Source organism: Prinia subflava, chromosome Z (genome assembly GCF_021018805.1).
Source record: "Prinia subflava isolate CZ2003 ecotype Zambia chromosome Z, Cam_Psub_1.2, whole genome shotgun sequence".
Taxonomy (NCBI): domain Eukaryota; kingdom Metazoa; phylum Chordata; class Aves; order Passeriformes; family Cisticolidae; genus Prinia; species Prinia subflava.
In genome coordinates this window covers 3,135,577-3,152,072 of record NC_086283.1, presented here as the reverse complement: position 1 = coordinate 3,152,072, position 16,496 = coordinate 3,135,577, and the positions used below count along the sequence as shown (strand labels likewise).

Genomic DNA, 16,496 nt, shown 5'->3' with positions numbered 1-16,496 from the left:
TAGCTGCAGTTACAAAAACACAGGCTTGTTGCCGATCCACATGCTTCTCTTAAGAAAATGTAGTGTAGGTGAAGGCATGTGACTTGTTTTAAACAATATAAAAGAGGAAGGTGAATCACAGCTTAAACTTGGAAGAGGAGAGAAAGCACCTACGAGGTGCACCTTTGTTCAATGCTAAACATGCAGTTACTCTGGAGAAAAAGGAGTTGAAGAGTATTGTCATCTTAAAAGAGGGCAGCTTTCTCCTGCTTTAGAGTCTTAGATTTCAGAAGTTGTTGTTTTGAACCATGCTGCAGCTCAGTTTGAAAGCTAATGCTCTGGGAGAGGCAGGTGGCTGGTACCTTGTCTGTGTGTGTGTGGGGCAGCTTGTGTAGAGCATTTATGCTCAGTCTCAGATTTTCCTGAGTCTGGACAATGTGATAAACCCTGACAATCACCCTCATTTCTTGGTTTTTTTAAAGCAGCTTGCTGAAATGGACTGCTTGGTTTGTGAATTGTGGCATAGTCACACCAGTCCTCTCCACCTGAGAAAAACCAGAAACCTGGCCCAGTGTAGGTCCATCTGTGATGTGAGCTGGCTGAACCTGGATTTTAGGAGATAGTGGTTTCTTCTGAAGAAGCAGCTGGTGCCTACCTCAATTCTCCACAAATGTGTGGTGCTGAAGCTGTAACAGAGAGAAGAGTGTGCCCATTTCACACTGAATTATGTACATGGTCTTCTTCTCCAAAACCCTTCTCAAATTAACTGAATTTTTTTATTGTATCAGGGAGGTGCAATTTTGAAGACAAGAATATACAGGAACAAGTCTCCTTGAACCCAGAGTTAATATTTTGAAAACTGAAGTCTTCCCTATTGAAGAACAAGAACCATTTCAGCTGAGAGGTTCTAGAGGGAAGAGGTGGCTTTGGGGAAGTTGATGACATCCTTTCTCTAAAAGGCTATTTCCCTTCTCTGCGCTTTGCTTCTATTTTACAATGTTATCGTCATCAGCTATCCCCTATAGTAGACAGAAAACACAAAAGTATCTCAGTCTTTCAATTTCTTTGTCTCTTGACCTAATGTCGGTGCAGTGGGACTGAAGGTTCCTATGAAGTGCATTTGGGCTCTCTGCGAGCTTTGCCATCCTTGATCACACAGATGTTGCTGTGGGTCCTCTGACATGTGGCAGTAATCAGTCCATCTGTCTGGTCTCAGGCAGGTACTTCTTGGTGCAAGAGGGCAGCAAAATGTGACAATTTCTGAGCACAGAAAAAAAATGGTAACTGTAATAGGAATGTTATTGTTTAAATTTAACAGACATCCTTTTCAGAGCTGGAATGACAACTCTCTGCCCCTTTATGCAAGCAGCATACTTGGCTATTTGATCAACCATGTTTTTGGCTGAATTACTTCAGTCAGGTTAAAATGAATGCCATCAACCTCCTCTCTCGAAATTGCCTTTGATGTTTACAGAGAGATACTTTGCTTTCAGAATGTGTCTTGTGCTTCAGACAGAATATCATTCCCATTCTTATTCATTTTCTGTTGACAACATATGACTGTAGTGTCCTAGGAAATTAAAGGATGTCGAGTGTTTCTATAGTACTCTACTTGACTAAACAACTTGATTCCAACACTTAGTATAATATATGTATCACTCTATATATTGATAACATTTCACAGAACTTACATAACTTGGTTGTGTTGAGATGTTCTGTTTCTCAGCACAGTGAAAACCCCCCAGTGCTACCAGACAAAAAATATGGAAAGTAGAGGTGCAGGAAGGTGAATGCAGTTCTGCCTGGGAACTATTTCTGTGCATAATAGTGGAGGAAGTGATTATGAAAGAATGTCTTGCGCAAAATGGTTGCATCAGCTTTTCCAGCAATGGGAGTTGACTGACAAAAAAAAGAGACTGACCCTAAATTTTATCTTTCAAAGGAGAGAGTTCAGCCACAATCTGTTCTCATTTTTGTGTCCCTAGTCAGCAGCAAGGGTAGAATTGGTTGAAATGTGAGTTTGAAGGGTGAGCCATAAGTGCTGGGCAGTTCCAGACTCTTCAGAAGCCATGGATGGCTCAGGGGAGCCACCACTACAGCAAAGAGATGCAAACTGGTATGATTCACTGGCTGCGAAGTTAAAGGACACTGGGAAGCTGGGAACATTAAGTTTTGTTTGAAGATAACAATATTTTGAGGCTGAAATATTTTCTCACTTCGGGTCTGTCACCTCATCAGACCTGCCAAAAATTTCCAGCTTTTGTTGTGTTTGCAGGGGTGAGGTGACCATTCAGATGTCATGAGCAGCACACAAGGAGACTGAAACACAGCATGCAGTACACAAGGTAAGTACTTAACTTCTACTTATTCAGGGTTTACGGGTACTGCAGTACTGGAACTGTTTACGGTTCAGACTTGGTGAAGGGTTCTTTGGCACCTGTGGCAGGAAACACAGCCCTTCTTGACATTAAAATCAGTATTGTTCTAATTACAGCCACTGTTTATAGGGTGACTGTAACATCCAATTCCCATCTATTACTGGTGGTGTTTTACAGAAAATCTGATAGACTTCATTGCATATCAGCTTGTTCTGCCTTTCCAGTAAAGAATGTGAACTGCTTACACAGTGTGCAAAAGGGTGTGGCTGGAGCTCTGCTTTTAGAAACCCTGAGGCTGGTGAGACTCCATGTAGGGTGTTGGAGTCCATGTTTCCATGGATCCTCAGCAGAGAGCGGGAAGTGTAGGGCTTGAATTACAGCCTTTAGAGAAATTAGAGAGAATATAGAAGGCCATGCATACATGAAGTAGAAATTTAAGCTTTAAGAAAACATACTGTAAGTGTCTAATTGCTAGTGTAGAAGTTCAGAGCTTTAGGCTCAATGATATGGTTTAGACATAACAAAAATATAGCACAGTACTGCTTACAACTTCAGATATAAATTCTACACAAGTAAGATAAAGATTTTTACATACACTAAGGTAGAGTTTTTACGCACAATAAGATAGAATTTTTGTGTTAGCAAGACAGTTTTTGCACTGATAGATATGCTACATGCGTAGGTTTTTGATGCTGCTTTTTGTAGTTTTTCATAGTTTTACGAACTTAGAGAATTGCACCTAGATTGGGTAGTGTGTAGATAAAGATATGAATATGCATTTGTAACTTACGGATAAAAAGCCTCTGGGTTGGAAGTGAAGGTACTGATCCGATCAATCCGATCTATCGATCCAACCTCCACCTTCTGCAGCCTGAGGAAGGAGCCCTGCCAGGGAGCCGAATGGGATTCTAAAGGTACCGTCTGTTGTAGCCTTTGTCACTTGGATCAGGGCCCTGGGGTTCCCTTCCTTTTTCCCTTGTAGCATTTGCCCTGGAACTCTGTTTGGGACTGCTGGGGACTCTGCATGGGTTTGGGACCCTGGAACCCTTTCCTGCCACTGCAACCCTGCGGCCGGGAACCCTGTTGGGATTCCTGATCCCGAGACCCCTTCCTGCCACTGTGATCCTGTTGCCAGGAGCGCTGCTTGGGGACAGGAGCTGGAGGTTGTTTTACCCTGAGGCTGGGATGCTGTGTTAAATTTCGTGTTAAAACTGCTGTTTATTCTGGTGTTTCATTTTTCTAGGACTTTATGCTCATAACCAATTGTAAGACCCGTCATTTAGAACTCTTTCACCTTGAGACATATGCATTTATGTAATAAACAACTTTGCCTAAATCTTTAAAATGTTTTTGGACCTTTAAGATCTATTAACCTGTAGAGACAGCCTGTTGCAGTAGGGGACCCCCAGATCTCTTCCAGGAAAGTTTGTGATGTTGGAAACCTCAGCCCATTAGAAGGGCTGAGAGGGGGAGAAGCCTTTGTTTGGGCTTCTGCCTGCCCATGTAGCCATACACAATGGGCAGGCTAATGCTGCAAGGGCAGTAAATGCAAGAGCATTTGTAATCACAGAATCACAGAATCACTTTGGTTTAAAAAGACCTTAAGACGATCGAGTCAAACCATTAACCAAATACTGCCAAGCCTACCACTAAATTATGTCCCTATGCACCATGTCTGCATGCCTTTTAAATACCTCCAGGGATGGTGACTCCACCACTTCCCTGGACAATCTATGCCAGTGCTTGACCATCCTTTCTGTGAATTTTTTTGCTAATATCCAATCTAAACTTCCCTTGGTGCAACATGAGGCCATTTCCTCTTATCCTATCACTTGTTACGTGGCAGAAGAGACTGACCCACAACTGACTACAGGCTCATTTGTAGAGGCAGTTGTAGAGAGTGATAAAGTCCCCTCTGAGCCTCCTTTTTCTCCAGGCTAAACAACTGTAGCTCCCTCATTTGGTTGTCTTACATTCTAGACCCTTCCCCAGCTCCGTCACCCTGCTCTGCACATGCTCCAGCACCTCAATGTCCTTTTTGAAGTGAGAGGCCCAAAAACTGAACACAGGATTTGAGGTGTGACATCACCAGTGCCAAGCACATGGGGACAATCACTGCCCTGATCCTGTTGGTCACACTCTTCCTGATACTGACCAGGATGCCCTTGGCCTTCTTGGCCACCTAGGCACACGCTGGCTCATGTTCAGCTGCTGTTGACCAGTGCCTCCAGATCCTTTTCTGCTGGGCAGCTTTCCAGCCACTTCGACCTCAGCATTTAGTGCTGCATGTGGTTGTTGTGACCCAAGTGCAGCAAATGGTGCTTAATTTTGTTGAGTCTCATTCAATTGGCCTCAAGCCATGGGTCCATCCAATCCAGATCCCTCTGTAGAGCCTCCTAACCCTGCAGCAGATCAATACTCCCATCCAACTTGGTGTTGCCTGCAAATTGAGGATGCACTCGATCCCCTCATCCAGGTCATTGATGAGCTAACCATCTTCTCCTATGTGGAGCTGAAACATCCAGCTCTAGCTTTCTTTACTGAGAGGAGGCGCAATGTGAGAGATGAAAGAGGTGAGAGCCACAGCCAGTGTGCATATAAAAAAGTGAGACGGTAAGAATAGTTCTTTATGGCTTTTGACAAGTGATATGGCTGTGGTCCAGGGATGAGCAACACACCATGGTTGCAGGGCTGAGAAGCACAAGTAAGAGAGGAAGACTGACATCACGGGATAACATTAAAAAAAGAAAAATTAATCTGACATTACTAATGAAATGGTGCAGGATTTCAAGAGTTTTCAACTGCTGTTCAAAATTAAAATTTGACCCAACCTTCTCTTTTTTCTGTTTGCTACAGCAAAATGTCCATTCAAGCAAAATGCAAATCAAGAACTACACACACCTGGCAAGTGTTGGCCATCTACATAGGCTTAGCTGCAAACCTCTCCCAGCAGCAAGTGCTGAAGCAGGCTTGTCCTTCATGTGATGCCAGCCAAGTTTGCAACTGCTCCTCCATGGGCTTGGACTTCATTCCCCCGGGACTGACGGCCAAAATCACAGTGTTAAACCTAGCCCACAACAGGATCCAGCGCATCCAATCCCAGGACCTGCAGCAGGCTGTGAACCTGAGAGCACTGCTGCTGCAGTCCAACAAAATCAGCTCCATAGACGAGGACTCCTTTCAGTCCCTGACAAAACTGGAGCTCTTGGACTTGTCAAATAACAGCTTGGCTCACTTGTCCCCTCTGTGGTTTGGGCACCTTTTTTCACTGCAGCACCTCCACCTTCAAGGCAATTCCTACAGAGACCTGGGGCAGAGCTCCCCCTTTTCTAGCCTGAGGAACCTGAGCTCTCTGCACCTGGGCAACCCGCGGTTCTCTGTGATAAGGCAAGGAAACTTTGAGGGCATTGAGCTTCTGCACAGGCTGTGGATTGATGGCAGCAATCTCCGTCAGTACGAGCAGGGGAGCTTGAAATCAATTAAGGCGATAAATCATATGATCATAAACATGAGAAATGGTAATATATTCTCAGAAATTGTTAGGGACCTTCTGCACTCTGTCACTTGGTTGGAAGTGAAAGAAATCGAATTACCACTTCAAAACAAAAGCTTGGTGCAGAATTCTACACGTCCTTTTAGGATACAAAAACTTACATTTAAGGAAGCGTTCTTCACAGATCAAACTATTAGCACAACAATAGTGTTACTGAAGGAAATCACCTCTTTAAAAGAGTTAGAGGCAATCAACTGTGCGCTTGAGGGGAGGGGAATGTGGAACACTGAAGAAATTGAAAAGGGTGGGCCAAGTTTTGTTGAAACAATAACGATAATAAACGTAATGATTCAGAATTTTCATTTGTTTTTTGATCTGGAAGGTATGGAGTCACAGATAAACAAACTAAAAAGACTCACTATTGCAAGCTCTAATGTTTTCATGGTACCATGCAAACTTGCAAGAAATTTTTTATCACTTCTGTATCTGGACTTTCATGATAATTTGCTTGTAAATAACCGTTTGGATGAGACAATCTGTGAAGGTTCCTGGCCTTCACTGCAAACTTTAAATCTAAGTCAGAACTCTCTAAAATCTCTGGAACAGATTGCAGAGTATACAGCTCGTCTACCCAAACTGAATAATCTTGACATTAGCCAAAATAATTTTGGTGAGATTCCAGATGCATGTGTATGGCCAAAACCCCTGAAATATTTAAACCTCTCCAGCACTCAAATTCATAAAGTAACATACTGCATTCCTCGAACGCTGGAAGTTTTGGATGTTAGTGGGAACAACCTGAAGGAGTTTGGACTGCAGCTCCTATTTCTGAAAGAGCTGTACCTGACAAGAAACCAGCTGAAGACCCTGCCAGGTGCAGCACCCATTCCAAACTTAGTGTCCTTGTCCGTCAGAAGAAACAAGCTGAGCAGTTTCTCCAAGGAGGAGTTTGAGTCGTTCAGGAGAATGGAGCTGCTGGATGCCAGTGACAACAACTTCATCTGCTCGTGTGAGTTCCTCTCCTTCATCCAGCACGAGGCCAGGATAGCGCAGGTGCTGGTGGGCTGGCCGGACAAGTACGTGTGTGACTCTCCGCTGGCGGTGCGAGGGGCGCAGGTTGGCGCCGTGCGCCTCTCCCTGCTGGAGTGCCACAGGTCTCTGGTGGTGTCGTTGATCTGCGTCCTGGTGTTCCTGGTGATCCTGCTGCTGGTGGCCGTGGGCTACAAGTACCACGTGGTCTGGTACCTGCGGATGACGTGGGCGTGGCTGCAGGCCAAGCGGAAGCCCAAGCGCGCCCCGCCGAAGGACGTGTGCTACGACGCTTTTGTCTCCTACAGCGAGAACGACTCCGAGTGGGTGGAGAACACCATGGTGCGGGAGCTGGAGCAGGCCTGCCCTCCCTTCCGGCTGTGCCTGCACAAGCGGGACTTTGTGCCTGGCAAGTGGATTGTGGACAACATCATCGACTCCATTGAGAAGAGCCACAAGACGCTCTTTGTGCTGTCTGAGCACTTTGTGCAGAGCGAGTGGTGCAAGTACGAGCTGGACTTCTCGCACTTCCGCCTCTTTGATGAGAACAACGATGCGGCGATCCTCGTCCTCCTGGAGCCCATCCAGAGCAAAGCCATTCCCAAGAGGTTCTGCAAGCTGCGCAAGATCATGAACACAAAGACTTACCTGGAGTGGCCCGCTGGTGAAGAGCAGCAGCAGGTGTTCTGGGAAAACTTGAAAGCAGCCTTAAAGTCATAGAAGTCAGCAGCCCTCATTTCCACATGTCTCCACAAAAGGCTGTATATCACAATTTCTTACTGCTAAGCATAATTTCTTTCTTATTTTTCTTTGTAACTGTGACTGGCTTTGTTATGTATAGAAATAATTGTCATTTTACCGACTGGAAAAGACCAGATTTTGGCTTTCCATTGATTTGATACATGGGTCTTTAAAAGTCCCTGCCAATAACTGTTATATTTGGGAGCCATGTTGGTCTTGATATACTTTTCTGAATACATTTTGCTGAGTGTGGGGTATTCATGTACTTCCTGTTACCACTGTCCCAAACTGCTTTCTAACAATGCTATTGTAATTTACAAATGAAATTAAAAGCCATGGCCTTCAATCAGTATTTTCCTGCATCCATATCTTCCTGGGAATGCTTGTTTTTCTCTTCCTGATCACCACAACTTTCCTTTCTACCTACACGCAGAAATAGCTGAAGCCTTCTATTTCTGGGTGTGAGACTGTGTTTCTAATGTGTGGGCTAGATGGTGTTGGAGACTGCCACAGTTCTTAGTTTTGCTCTTCTACTTTGCAGAGCATATTTATGTAATCACTGGGCCATGCAACTCTACTTATCTTCCTTTGTAGTTGATCAAGAAAATCACAGGCATACGAGGCAGTTCATCCCTCTACTTCAGTGTGAGCTATCTCTTAAAATTACCATGGTGTGTGGTGTCTCCTAGAATTATCATGTTGCTCTTCACTGGTTACAACAGGAGTCTGGACAAGCAGGTAGATACAGATGTTTATATTACGGTAGTTAGTCCCACACCAAGTGCTTAGATTTCTTGTGTTTCAGAGGTTCTTATGGGAACCTGAAACTGTCTCTGAGGGATTAAGGTAGGTGTGGTTTTCTAAATCAACATTTTTGTGTTCCTGTTTGCTTGTTTTGCTGGAGTTTATGTACAGGAGAGTCCAGATCTTGATTACATTTTTGCCGTGCAATTATTTTGTGGTGAAATACTAAGGCCTTGGCATATGGGCTGACTGAGTATTTGAAAAATGGCAAAATTTGTGTCTATTTGGCTGTTGCTATATTTACACATTTTCATGTGATATATATATATGTGTGTATGTGCTTTTATAAATGCGTATCTATTCACACTCCTGTGTGTGTATGTTTACATCTGTCTACAAGAGATAATTTCTGTAGGTGTAGCCTGCAAAAACCACTTTCAGTTCTGTTTTCCTGTTACAATGTTATCTCCAGGGCTAGTCCAAAGTCTGCTATGAAACAATTTTTCTGTTAGCTCTCTTGGAGAAATATAGCTCATGGTTTAATCAAGGCTGGAGTCCAGGAAGGTGATGAGTGAATCATTCGAGAACAAAAACTGAGCGTTGATAAAACAAATTATGAGAAATGTGTGTCTAGAGGTAAGAAGGGAAATAAATCTCGCCAGTCATAACAAAGAGAGGGTCAAAGAGAGATGTGGGAGAAGTCTTAGTTTTCACACAGTACACTTACCATAGACCCAGACTTTTGTGTGTTGGCACATTTAAAAGGACTGATAGTGTTACTGCTCTTATCAGAGCAGTTCAGCCAATCAGATCATCCAGGTGGGAATTCCCCTGCTTATATTTTCAAGGTTGAGAGGTGAAGTGGGAAATGAAACAGCAGCGTGAGAGGAAGCTGGGCAAAGCATGATCAGCAAGAGAGAGACGAAACACAACACAGGTTAACTGGCATGCCGGCACTGGAGCTGTAGGTGGCATCTCTGGGAATCTTTTCAGCACAGAGGTGAGTTTTCAGGTAGTTGAAGGCTGAAGATGCAGGGAAAGACTGGAGCTGCAATACCAGAGCAAGAAGCAAGCAGGGAGCCCTGAGAAGAGGCAACCTAATCTCTGCCACTAATTCTCCTCTGCATGGGGGATTCAGGATGTTTAAGGCTGCTGAGCAGGAGTGTGGGGTGGGGAGGGTTTCTGGCTGCCAGCAAAAGTAGAGCAGGAAGGTGCAATCACAGGCATCTGGCAGGAATCCATGGCAGGCAGTCAGCAAAGGAAGGTTCTCCTGGAGAGCTGTGACATGCTAATGAGACCAATGTTGTCTGGGAAATGGGAGAGTGAAAAGGAGCAAATGAAAAAGAGACAAACTGGGTCAGACTGTGCCATTTCTGCTCAGGCACCCTTCTGGGAGGGTGCCTCATGTGTACTTTGTCCTATTTGTATGTTGTCTCACCTGGATGTCGATACTGACTGCCCAGGGAAGGCTGTGAGTGGAGTGCCTTGATTTCAGTAATTCAGCCAGGAAAAACCCCACTGAATGATGGTCTCGGGACATCGGCTGCCTCCTCACCTGACTCTGACCTGCTGCACATCCTCTGCATCAGAACCAAGCAGAGGCATGGCCGTGCATGCGTGCGGATGTGTGGCGGTGCATACATGCTGTTAGGGCAGTGCTGGGGGGTGAGAACTAGGACACGGGTAACCCACACACTGCCAGGTGGAGAGCAGCAACCTTCCCCAGTCTGTGTGTGGTTTGACCTCTTCACCAACCAGTGGCTCTCCCTCTGCAGGCTCCATAGCACTACTCAAATTTATCAGCCCACATTCAGCTGGTTAGTGTTCCCCAAGCTAGATTCAATTTGCACACTATTGGCATGCTTTATTTTACCCCTTAGATTAACCTTCCCCATTTGTAAGCATTTATAGAACCTCATTCTGTTGTCAGTCATGGTTTTGTTTAAGAATATGTGCGTATTTCCTCAAACACTTCTACTCTTGTGGGCCAGGAAAATAACCTTGAGCATGTCTGATGGCTTGGACCCTTTTTCCATAACCCAGAAACATTTTGAATGCCTGGTTCATCACAGCACCTTATGGTATAAAGGCACCTGTTCAAGTGTATGTATTTGTAGCTGCATTTCAGTTTTATTTTCTTACTGTGGCTTTTTAGTTCCCAGCACAACAGGGAGAAGTGATTTCTTGATGGGGCAATGATATAATGGACTGGGGCTGTATGTCTGAGTGGGCGTGGAGAGGCCTGAAATGAGTCAGGGTCTCAAGCAGAATCATTAGACAGGAATTGGAAGGGGAAGAGAATGGCTGAAAGTGAATGAGGGTGGGAATGGGATTCTTCTGAGTGTCTGTTCAGATTACAGATGAGCAAAAAACTGGAAAGTAAGCATCCTGAATCACACCAGGTGGGGTTCAGTCCTGCAGTCTCTGGATGGTTTCAGGCTGGTGAGGTGGAGAGCTATTAGGCTCTGCTGGTATTTCTTGTGCAGTACCTGCCCAGTTCCCTTGTGTGCTGCCAATTTTCCACCTATAAATAACCTGTCTATAGACAGTATTTGATTGATCAGTTTGCCTGGTTGTTTCATTAGTAAGTGAATTCTCATGATACCTTTAAAAATACCACCTAAATTTGTTGCTAGTGAAACTCACACTACTCCAAGATTTACTCCTTTAGCCTACAGCACAGCATTATCCAGTCACTCTTGGGAGACCAAAAAGCCCTGCAAAAGAGCCTCACCTGGACAGCAGATGAGTCTAAGTGCAGACCACAATTTTTTGTTTGGGATTTACGTGGACAAATATCTAGGTATCTAAACTGTGACACCGCATTTTAAGGCAATAGGATCATTTCTCTTGGAGTCATCACATCTTAATCTGGGTGTCAAGACACACAATATTAATTGCTCCTAAAAAATATTCTTTCTCTTCATTGACCTTGGAGAACATGATGCATGACCAGTTCAGCTCTGGGCATCTAAAGACAGGAAAGAGAACCTTGTCCTTCAAGACCCAAAGGTCGACATCAGAGACAGAGATAAAAGGAAAGTAACACAAGGGGTCAATATGATTATAGTCCTGCAGGTGGGAAGAGATGGAAAGACTGAAAAAATTATCCATAACTCTTCCTCCCCTCCCCATATGCCCAAACCATCTCAGTCAATTCTGCCTCTTTTGGATAATCTCAAGCAGTTATGACTAAAAGTATTGCAACTGGAAGGGTGGGACTTCTCTGTATACATTAACTTGTATATGTGGGTCAGCTACTGTAAAATAAATCAACATGAATTCAGAGTACAGTAGCTCTTTTGCACAGAGTCTTAGTGGGATGACTGAGGGAGAAAGCAGTTCTCAAGGAGTCAATCTAACCCGATTAACCTGATAGAGAGCCCACAATGATTTTGCGAAATCACTGATTGGCCTCTTTGGGGATTGTTCACTCTTTCCACCCTCAGTAAGATATCTACTGAGGCAGGTGGGGGTTGTGGCAACCTGGGGGAAATTATCTTTTAAAAATGCTCTTTGATCCTTTTCAAGAAAGGTTATATTTCAATATGCGATAAAGGTTTTAAAGGGAAAAGACCTCTCCTAGGCTTCAAAAATTGTTTTTCCAGCTCCTCAGAAGGCTAGACGAGCTAAAGGCATCCTGTTAGGAATAAAGACAAGCTGGATATTACAGGAAGCTCTGTAACACAAAAAAAATTAACCATGCCAAATCATCATTATGAAAACTGTGAGGGGGAAGTGGGGTGACACAGGATCCACATCTATGTGGCTTCTCTTGGATAATTTCAGTCCAGAAGACCAGAAATAGGCTGTGGGGCTAGAAAAACCTATCTAGTCCAGTTGGCTGATCTGATCTGAGCCCCTGGCTCTTCCTTGTGGCTTGGCCTGATCTCTCTGCCACAGGTTCCCCAAACAGAAAAAGGCACTGGCAGAGGAGAAGGAAGTGGCAGTAAAAAGGAAGAGCTGATGCAGTAGACAACAACGGGTAGTTTTATAAGCTTAAATTTCATTAGCAAGTGTCAGACTGATGGCAACATGAGAGTCATCCAGGCAAGTGTTTATTTCCCTGCTCACAGGACATTTACAATCACAGTAGAAAAAGGCAGATAAAATGAAGAATGGACTGACACAGAATTGTCAGAATAGAGATTAGACATATGCTTGAAGTAAGTATTAAACCTGAATGTTACTATTTATTGTAAGATGCTGACTCTTCTTGATGTAACCAGGATTTGAAACACGTAGAGGAGACTCCCTGTGGTAAAAAATGAATATACAAAATGATATTCACAGATTCAGAAGAAAAATTCCTGAGGTGAGATTGAAGTATGAAGGTTACTTACAAAACAGGAGGAGGATCTGAGTAGTAACTAATTTGTTTCAACTCTGAACTGTGTTAAAACCAAATATTTTCACAGTGCCTTCAAAAAGACTTAACAGTAAAACTTATATTTTAGATCTATCTAAAATGTACCTTCTCCATAACAAGCTATGAATCTTACATTTACTCTAACTGTATTTCATATTTTAGGCAATATAATGACTACACACACCTGGCAAGTGTTGGCCATCTACATGGTCTTAGCTGCAAACCTCTCCCAGCAGCAAGTGCTGAAGCAGGCTTGTCCTTCATGCGATGCCAGCCAAGTTTGCAACTGCTCCTCCATGGGCTTGGACTTCATTCCCCCGGGACTGACAGCCAAAATCACAGTGTTAAACCTAGCCCACAACAGGATCCAGCGCATCCAATCCCAGGACCTGCAGCAGGCTGTGAACCTGAGAGCACTGCTGCTGCAGTCCAACAAAATCAGCTCCATAGACGAGGACTCCTTTCAGTCCCTGACAAAACTGGAGCTCTTGGACTTGTCAAATAACAGCTTGGCTCACTTGTCCCCTCTGTGGTTTGGGCACCTTTTTTCACTGCAGCACCTCCACCTTCAAGGCAATTCCTACAGAGACCTGGGGCAGAGCTCCCCCTTTTCTAGCCTGAAGAACCTGAGCTCTCTGCACCTGGGCAACCCGCGGTTCTCTGTGATAAGGCAAGGAAACTTTGAGGGCATTGAGCTTCTGCACAGGCTGTGGATTGATGGCAGCAATCTCCGTCAGTACGAGCAGGGGAGCTTGAAATCAATTAAGGCGATAAATCATATGATCACAAACATAAGAAGTATTAATGTATTTTCAGAAATTGTTAGGGACATTCTGCACTCTGTCTCTTGGTTGGAAGTGAGAAGAATAGCGTTCAGTATTGCTGCAGAAATGCAAGTATTGAGAGTCATGTCTTCATGTTTTGCAAAGAAAATTTCTTTTAGACAGACCTTACTAACAGATGCTACCATTCCTGAGATTGCCAGCATTTTAGAAGACATGCCAAAATTAGTGGAGCTGGAGCTGGTAGACTGTAGACTCTTGGGAACTGGACAATGGAAAATGCAAATTCAAACAAATCAATCACAGACACTTAGAGTTTTAACAATAAAGAATTTATCTATAGAAGAATTTTACTTGTTTACAGATCTTCAGTCTGTGGAAGGTCTACTATCTCCTTTTACGAGAGTCACTGTTCAAAACACCAAGGTTTTTTTGGTACCGTGCAGAATTTCCCAACATCTTCGGTCATTAGAATATCTAGACCTTAGTGCAAATTTGCTTGGAGACCAGAGTTTAGAACATTCTTCCTGTCAGGGTGCTTGGCCATTATTACAAACTCTTAATCTAAGTCAGAATTCACTGAGTGACTTAGAAACTACAAGTAAAAGTTTGTCTCATCTAGGAAACCTAATTGTTTTAGACATTAGCCAAAATAATTTTGGTGAGATTCCAGATGCATGTGTATGGCCAAAACCCCTGAAATATTTAAACCTCTCCAGCACTCAAATTCATAAAGTAACATACTGCATTCCTCGAACGCTGGAAGTTTTGGATGTTAGTGGGAACAACCTGAAGGAGTTTGGACTGCAGCTCCTATTTCTGAAAGAGCTGTACCTGACAAGAAACCAGCTGAAGACCCTGCCAGGTGCAGCACCCATTCCAAACTTAGTGTCCTTGTCCGTCAGAAGAAACAAGCTGAGCAGTTTCTCCAAGGAGGAGTTTGAGTCGTTCAGGAGAATGGAGCTGCTGGATGCCAGTGACAACAACTTCATCTGCTCGTGTGAGTTCCTCTCCTTCATCCAGCACGAGGCCAGGATAGCGCAGGTGCTGGTGGGCTGGCCGGACAAGTACGTGTGTGACTCTCCGCTGGCGGTGCGAGGGGCGCAGGTTGGCGCCGTGCGCCTCTCCCTGCTGGAGTGCCACAGGTCTCTGGTGGTGTCGTTGATCTGCGTCCTGGTGTTCCTGGTGATCCTGCTGCTGGTGGCCGTGGGCTACAAGTACCACGTGGTCTGGTACCTGCGGATGACGTGGGCGTGGCTGCAGGCCAAGCGGAAGCCCAAGCGCGCCCCGCCGAAGGACGTGTGCTACGACGCTTTTGTCTCCTACAGCGAGAACGACTCCGAGTGGGTGGAGAACACCATGGTGCGGGAGCTGGAGCAGGCCTGCCCTCCCTTCCGGCTGTGCCTGCACAAGCGGGACTTTGTGCCTGGCAAGTGGATTGTGGACAACATCATCGACTCCATTGAGAAGAGCCACAAGACGCTCTTTGTGCTGTCTGAGCACTTTGTGCAGAGCGAGTGGTGCAAGTACGAGCTGGACTTCTCGCACTTCCGCCTCTTTGATGAGAACAACGATGCGGCGATCCTCGTCCTCCTGGAGCCCATCCAGAGCAAAGCCATTCCCAAGAGGTTCTGCAAGCTGCGCAAGATCATGAACACAAAGACTTACCTGGAGTGGCCCGCTGGTGAAGAGCAGCAGCAAGTGTTTTGGTTTAATTTGAAAACAGCTCTAAGATCCTAGACGGGGACATTAAGGAATAAATATGCAGTTAATATACTCTGTATTTGTTTCACTTGCTTGTTTGTCCCATCTCTTATCTGCATCTCAAGATAAGAGAGCTGGGCTACTGCCAATTCTAACACTTGATATTCTAACACTTGAGATTATTAATTTTTTAGTCATTGTTCTGAGTAGTTGTACAGGTTTGGGTGGAATAGAGTTAATTTTCTTTGTAGCTCCTGTGGTGCTGTGGATTGTATTTTTGTCCAAAACTGTCTCCAAAACACAAGGGCTTTTTAGTTATTGCTCAACAGTGTTTGCATAGCATCAAGGTGTTTTCTGTTTCTGCAAGCAGGCAGGGCATGCATTGTAATTTGGGAGGGGACACCGCTAGGACAGCTGATCCCAGGTGACCAAAAGGATGTCCCGTACATAATGTGACCAATGACAACATAATCAGCACTAAAAGTTGTGTGGAAGAAAGAGCAAGGGAGGAAGTTTGACATTACCATATTTGCCTTCCCAAGTAATAGTTCTACGTCATGGAGTCCTGCTTTCATGGTAATGGCTAAATATTTGCCTGTTGATGGGAAGCAGTGAATTAATTCCTTCTTGTGCTTTGCTTGGAGCACAGATTTTACTTTACCTATTGAACTGCTTTAATCTGAACTTCCATGTTTTCTCACTTCTACTGTTCAGATTTTCTCCCCTGTTCCACTGAGGGGAGAGTGAGAGAGTAGATGTGTGATGCTGAGCTGCCTTCTGAGCTTAAACAGCAATAGTTATCTACACATGTTAATCAGCACTATGAGCAAAAGCAGTTTCATTTAAATATCTAATGATGAAAAGTTGTTTAAGATATGCAGCTTTGTAGTTTATGTGTCTGCATCTTTGCAGAAGTTTCAGGTGAGAACCTGCCTAGCCAAGAGATTTTCTGCATTCTTTGTGTAAAGCACTTCTCATCAAATGCTATAAAAGTCAGTTTATGCAGCAAAAAAATTTGTCCTAGCTCTCCTAGTCAGTGGATCTAAGGACCGATTCTCTGTATTTCATTGTCACTGAAAGTTGAATGCCCAGATCTCCTGAAAACCATGGCTGCAAGGCTTAATGTAGAAATGTGTTTCTCACTGCAGTTGTTATTATAATTTCCTTTATGAAAGACATCCATGGAGAATTATTTCTCTCTAATTTCATTGTTGTATACATGTCAATAGATACTTCAGAGTGGGGCTCAAATAATTTTCTTACTTGCACAAGTGGAG

At 44.2% G+C, this 16,496-nt stretch overlaps 2 protein-coding genes across 8 annotated transcripts in view; both read left to right on the top strand.

Moving 5' to 3' along the window:
• LOC134564068 (toll-like receptor 2 type-1) overlaps positions 1-7,966 on the top strand; it is a 20,187-nt gene extending 12,221 nt beyond the window's left edge. For 4 of the 7 annotated variants that reach the window (XM_063422677.1, XM_063422674.1, XM_063422676.1 and 1 more), the window contains 2 exons: positions 2,255-2,324; positions 5,214-7,966. In XM_063422677.1, coding sequence (XP_063278747.1) covers positions 2,311-2,324; positions 5,214-7,599 — 2,400 coding nt within the window. In that variant the 5' untranslated portion in view covers positions 2,255-2,310 and the 3' untranslated portion in view covers positions 7,600-7,966. Of the gene's footprint in view, positions 1-1,864; positions 2,096-2,254; positions 2,325-3,157; positions 3,272-5,213 lie in introns of those variants that run through there. The other 3 variants (XM_063422678.1, XM_063422673.1, XM_063422679.1) reach the window with 3 other exon arrangements.
• On the top strand, positions 2,255-16,496 carry LOC134564070 (toll-like receptor 2 type-2). Its single transcript, XM_063422680.1, has 2 exons — positions 2,255-2,324; positions 12,896-16,496. The coding sequence occupies exon 2, from the start codon at positions 12,904-12,906 to the stop codon at positions 15,253-15,255; it is 2,352 nt and encodes a 783-aa protein (XP_063278750.1). The 5' UTR covers positions 2,255-2,324; positions 12,896-12,903; the 3' UTR covers positions 15,256-16,496.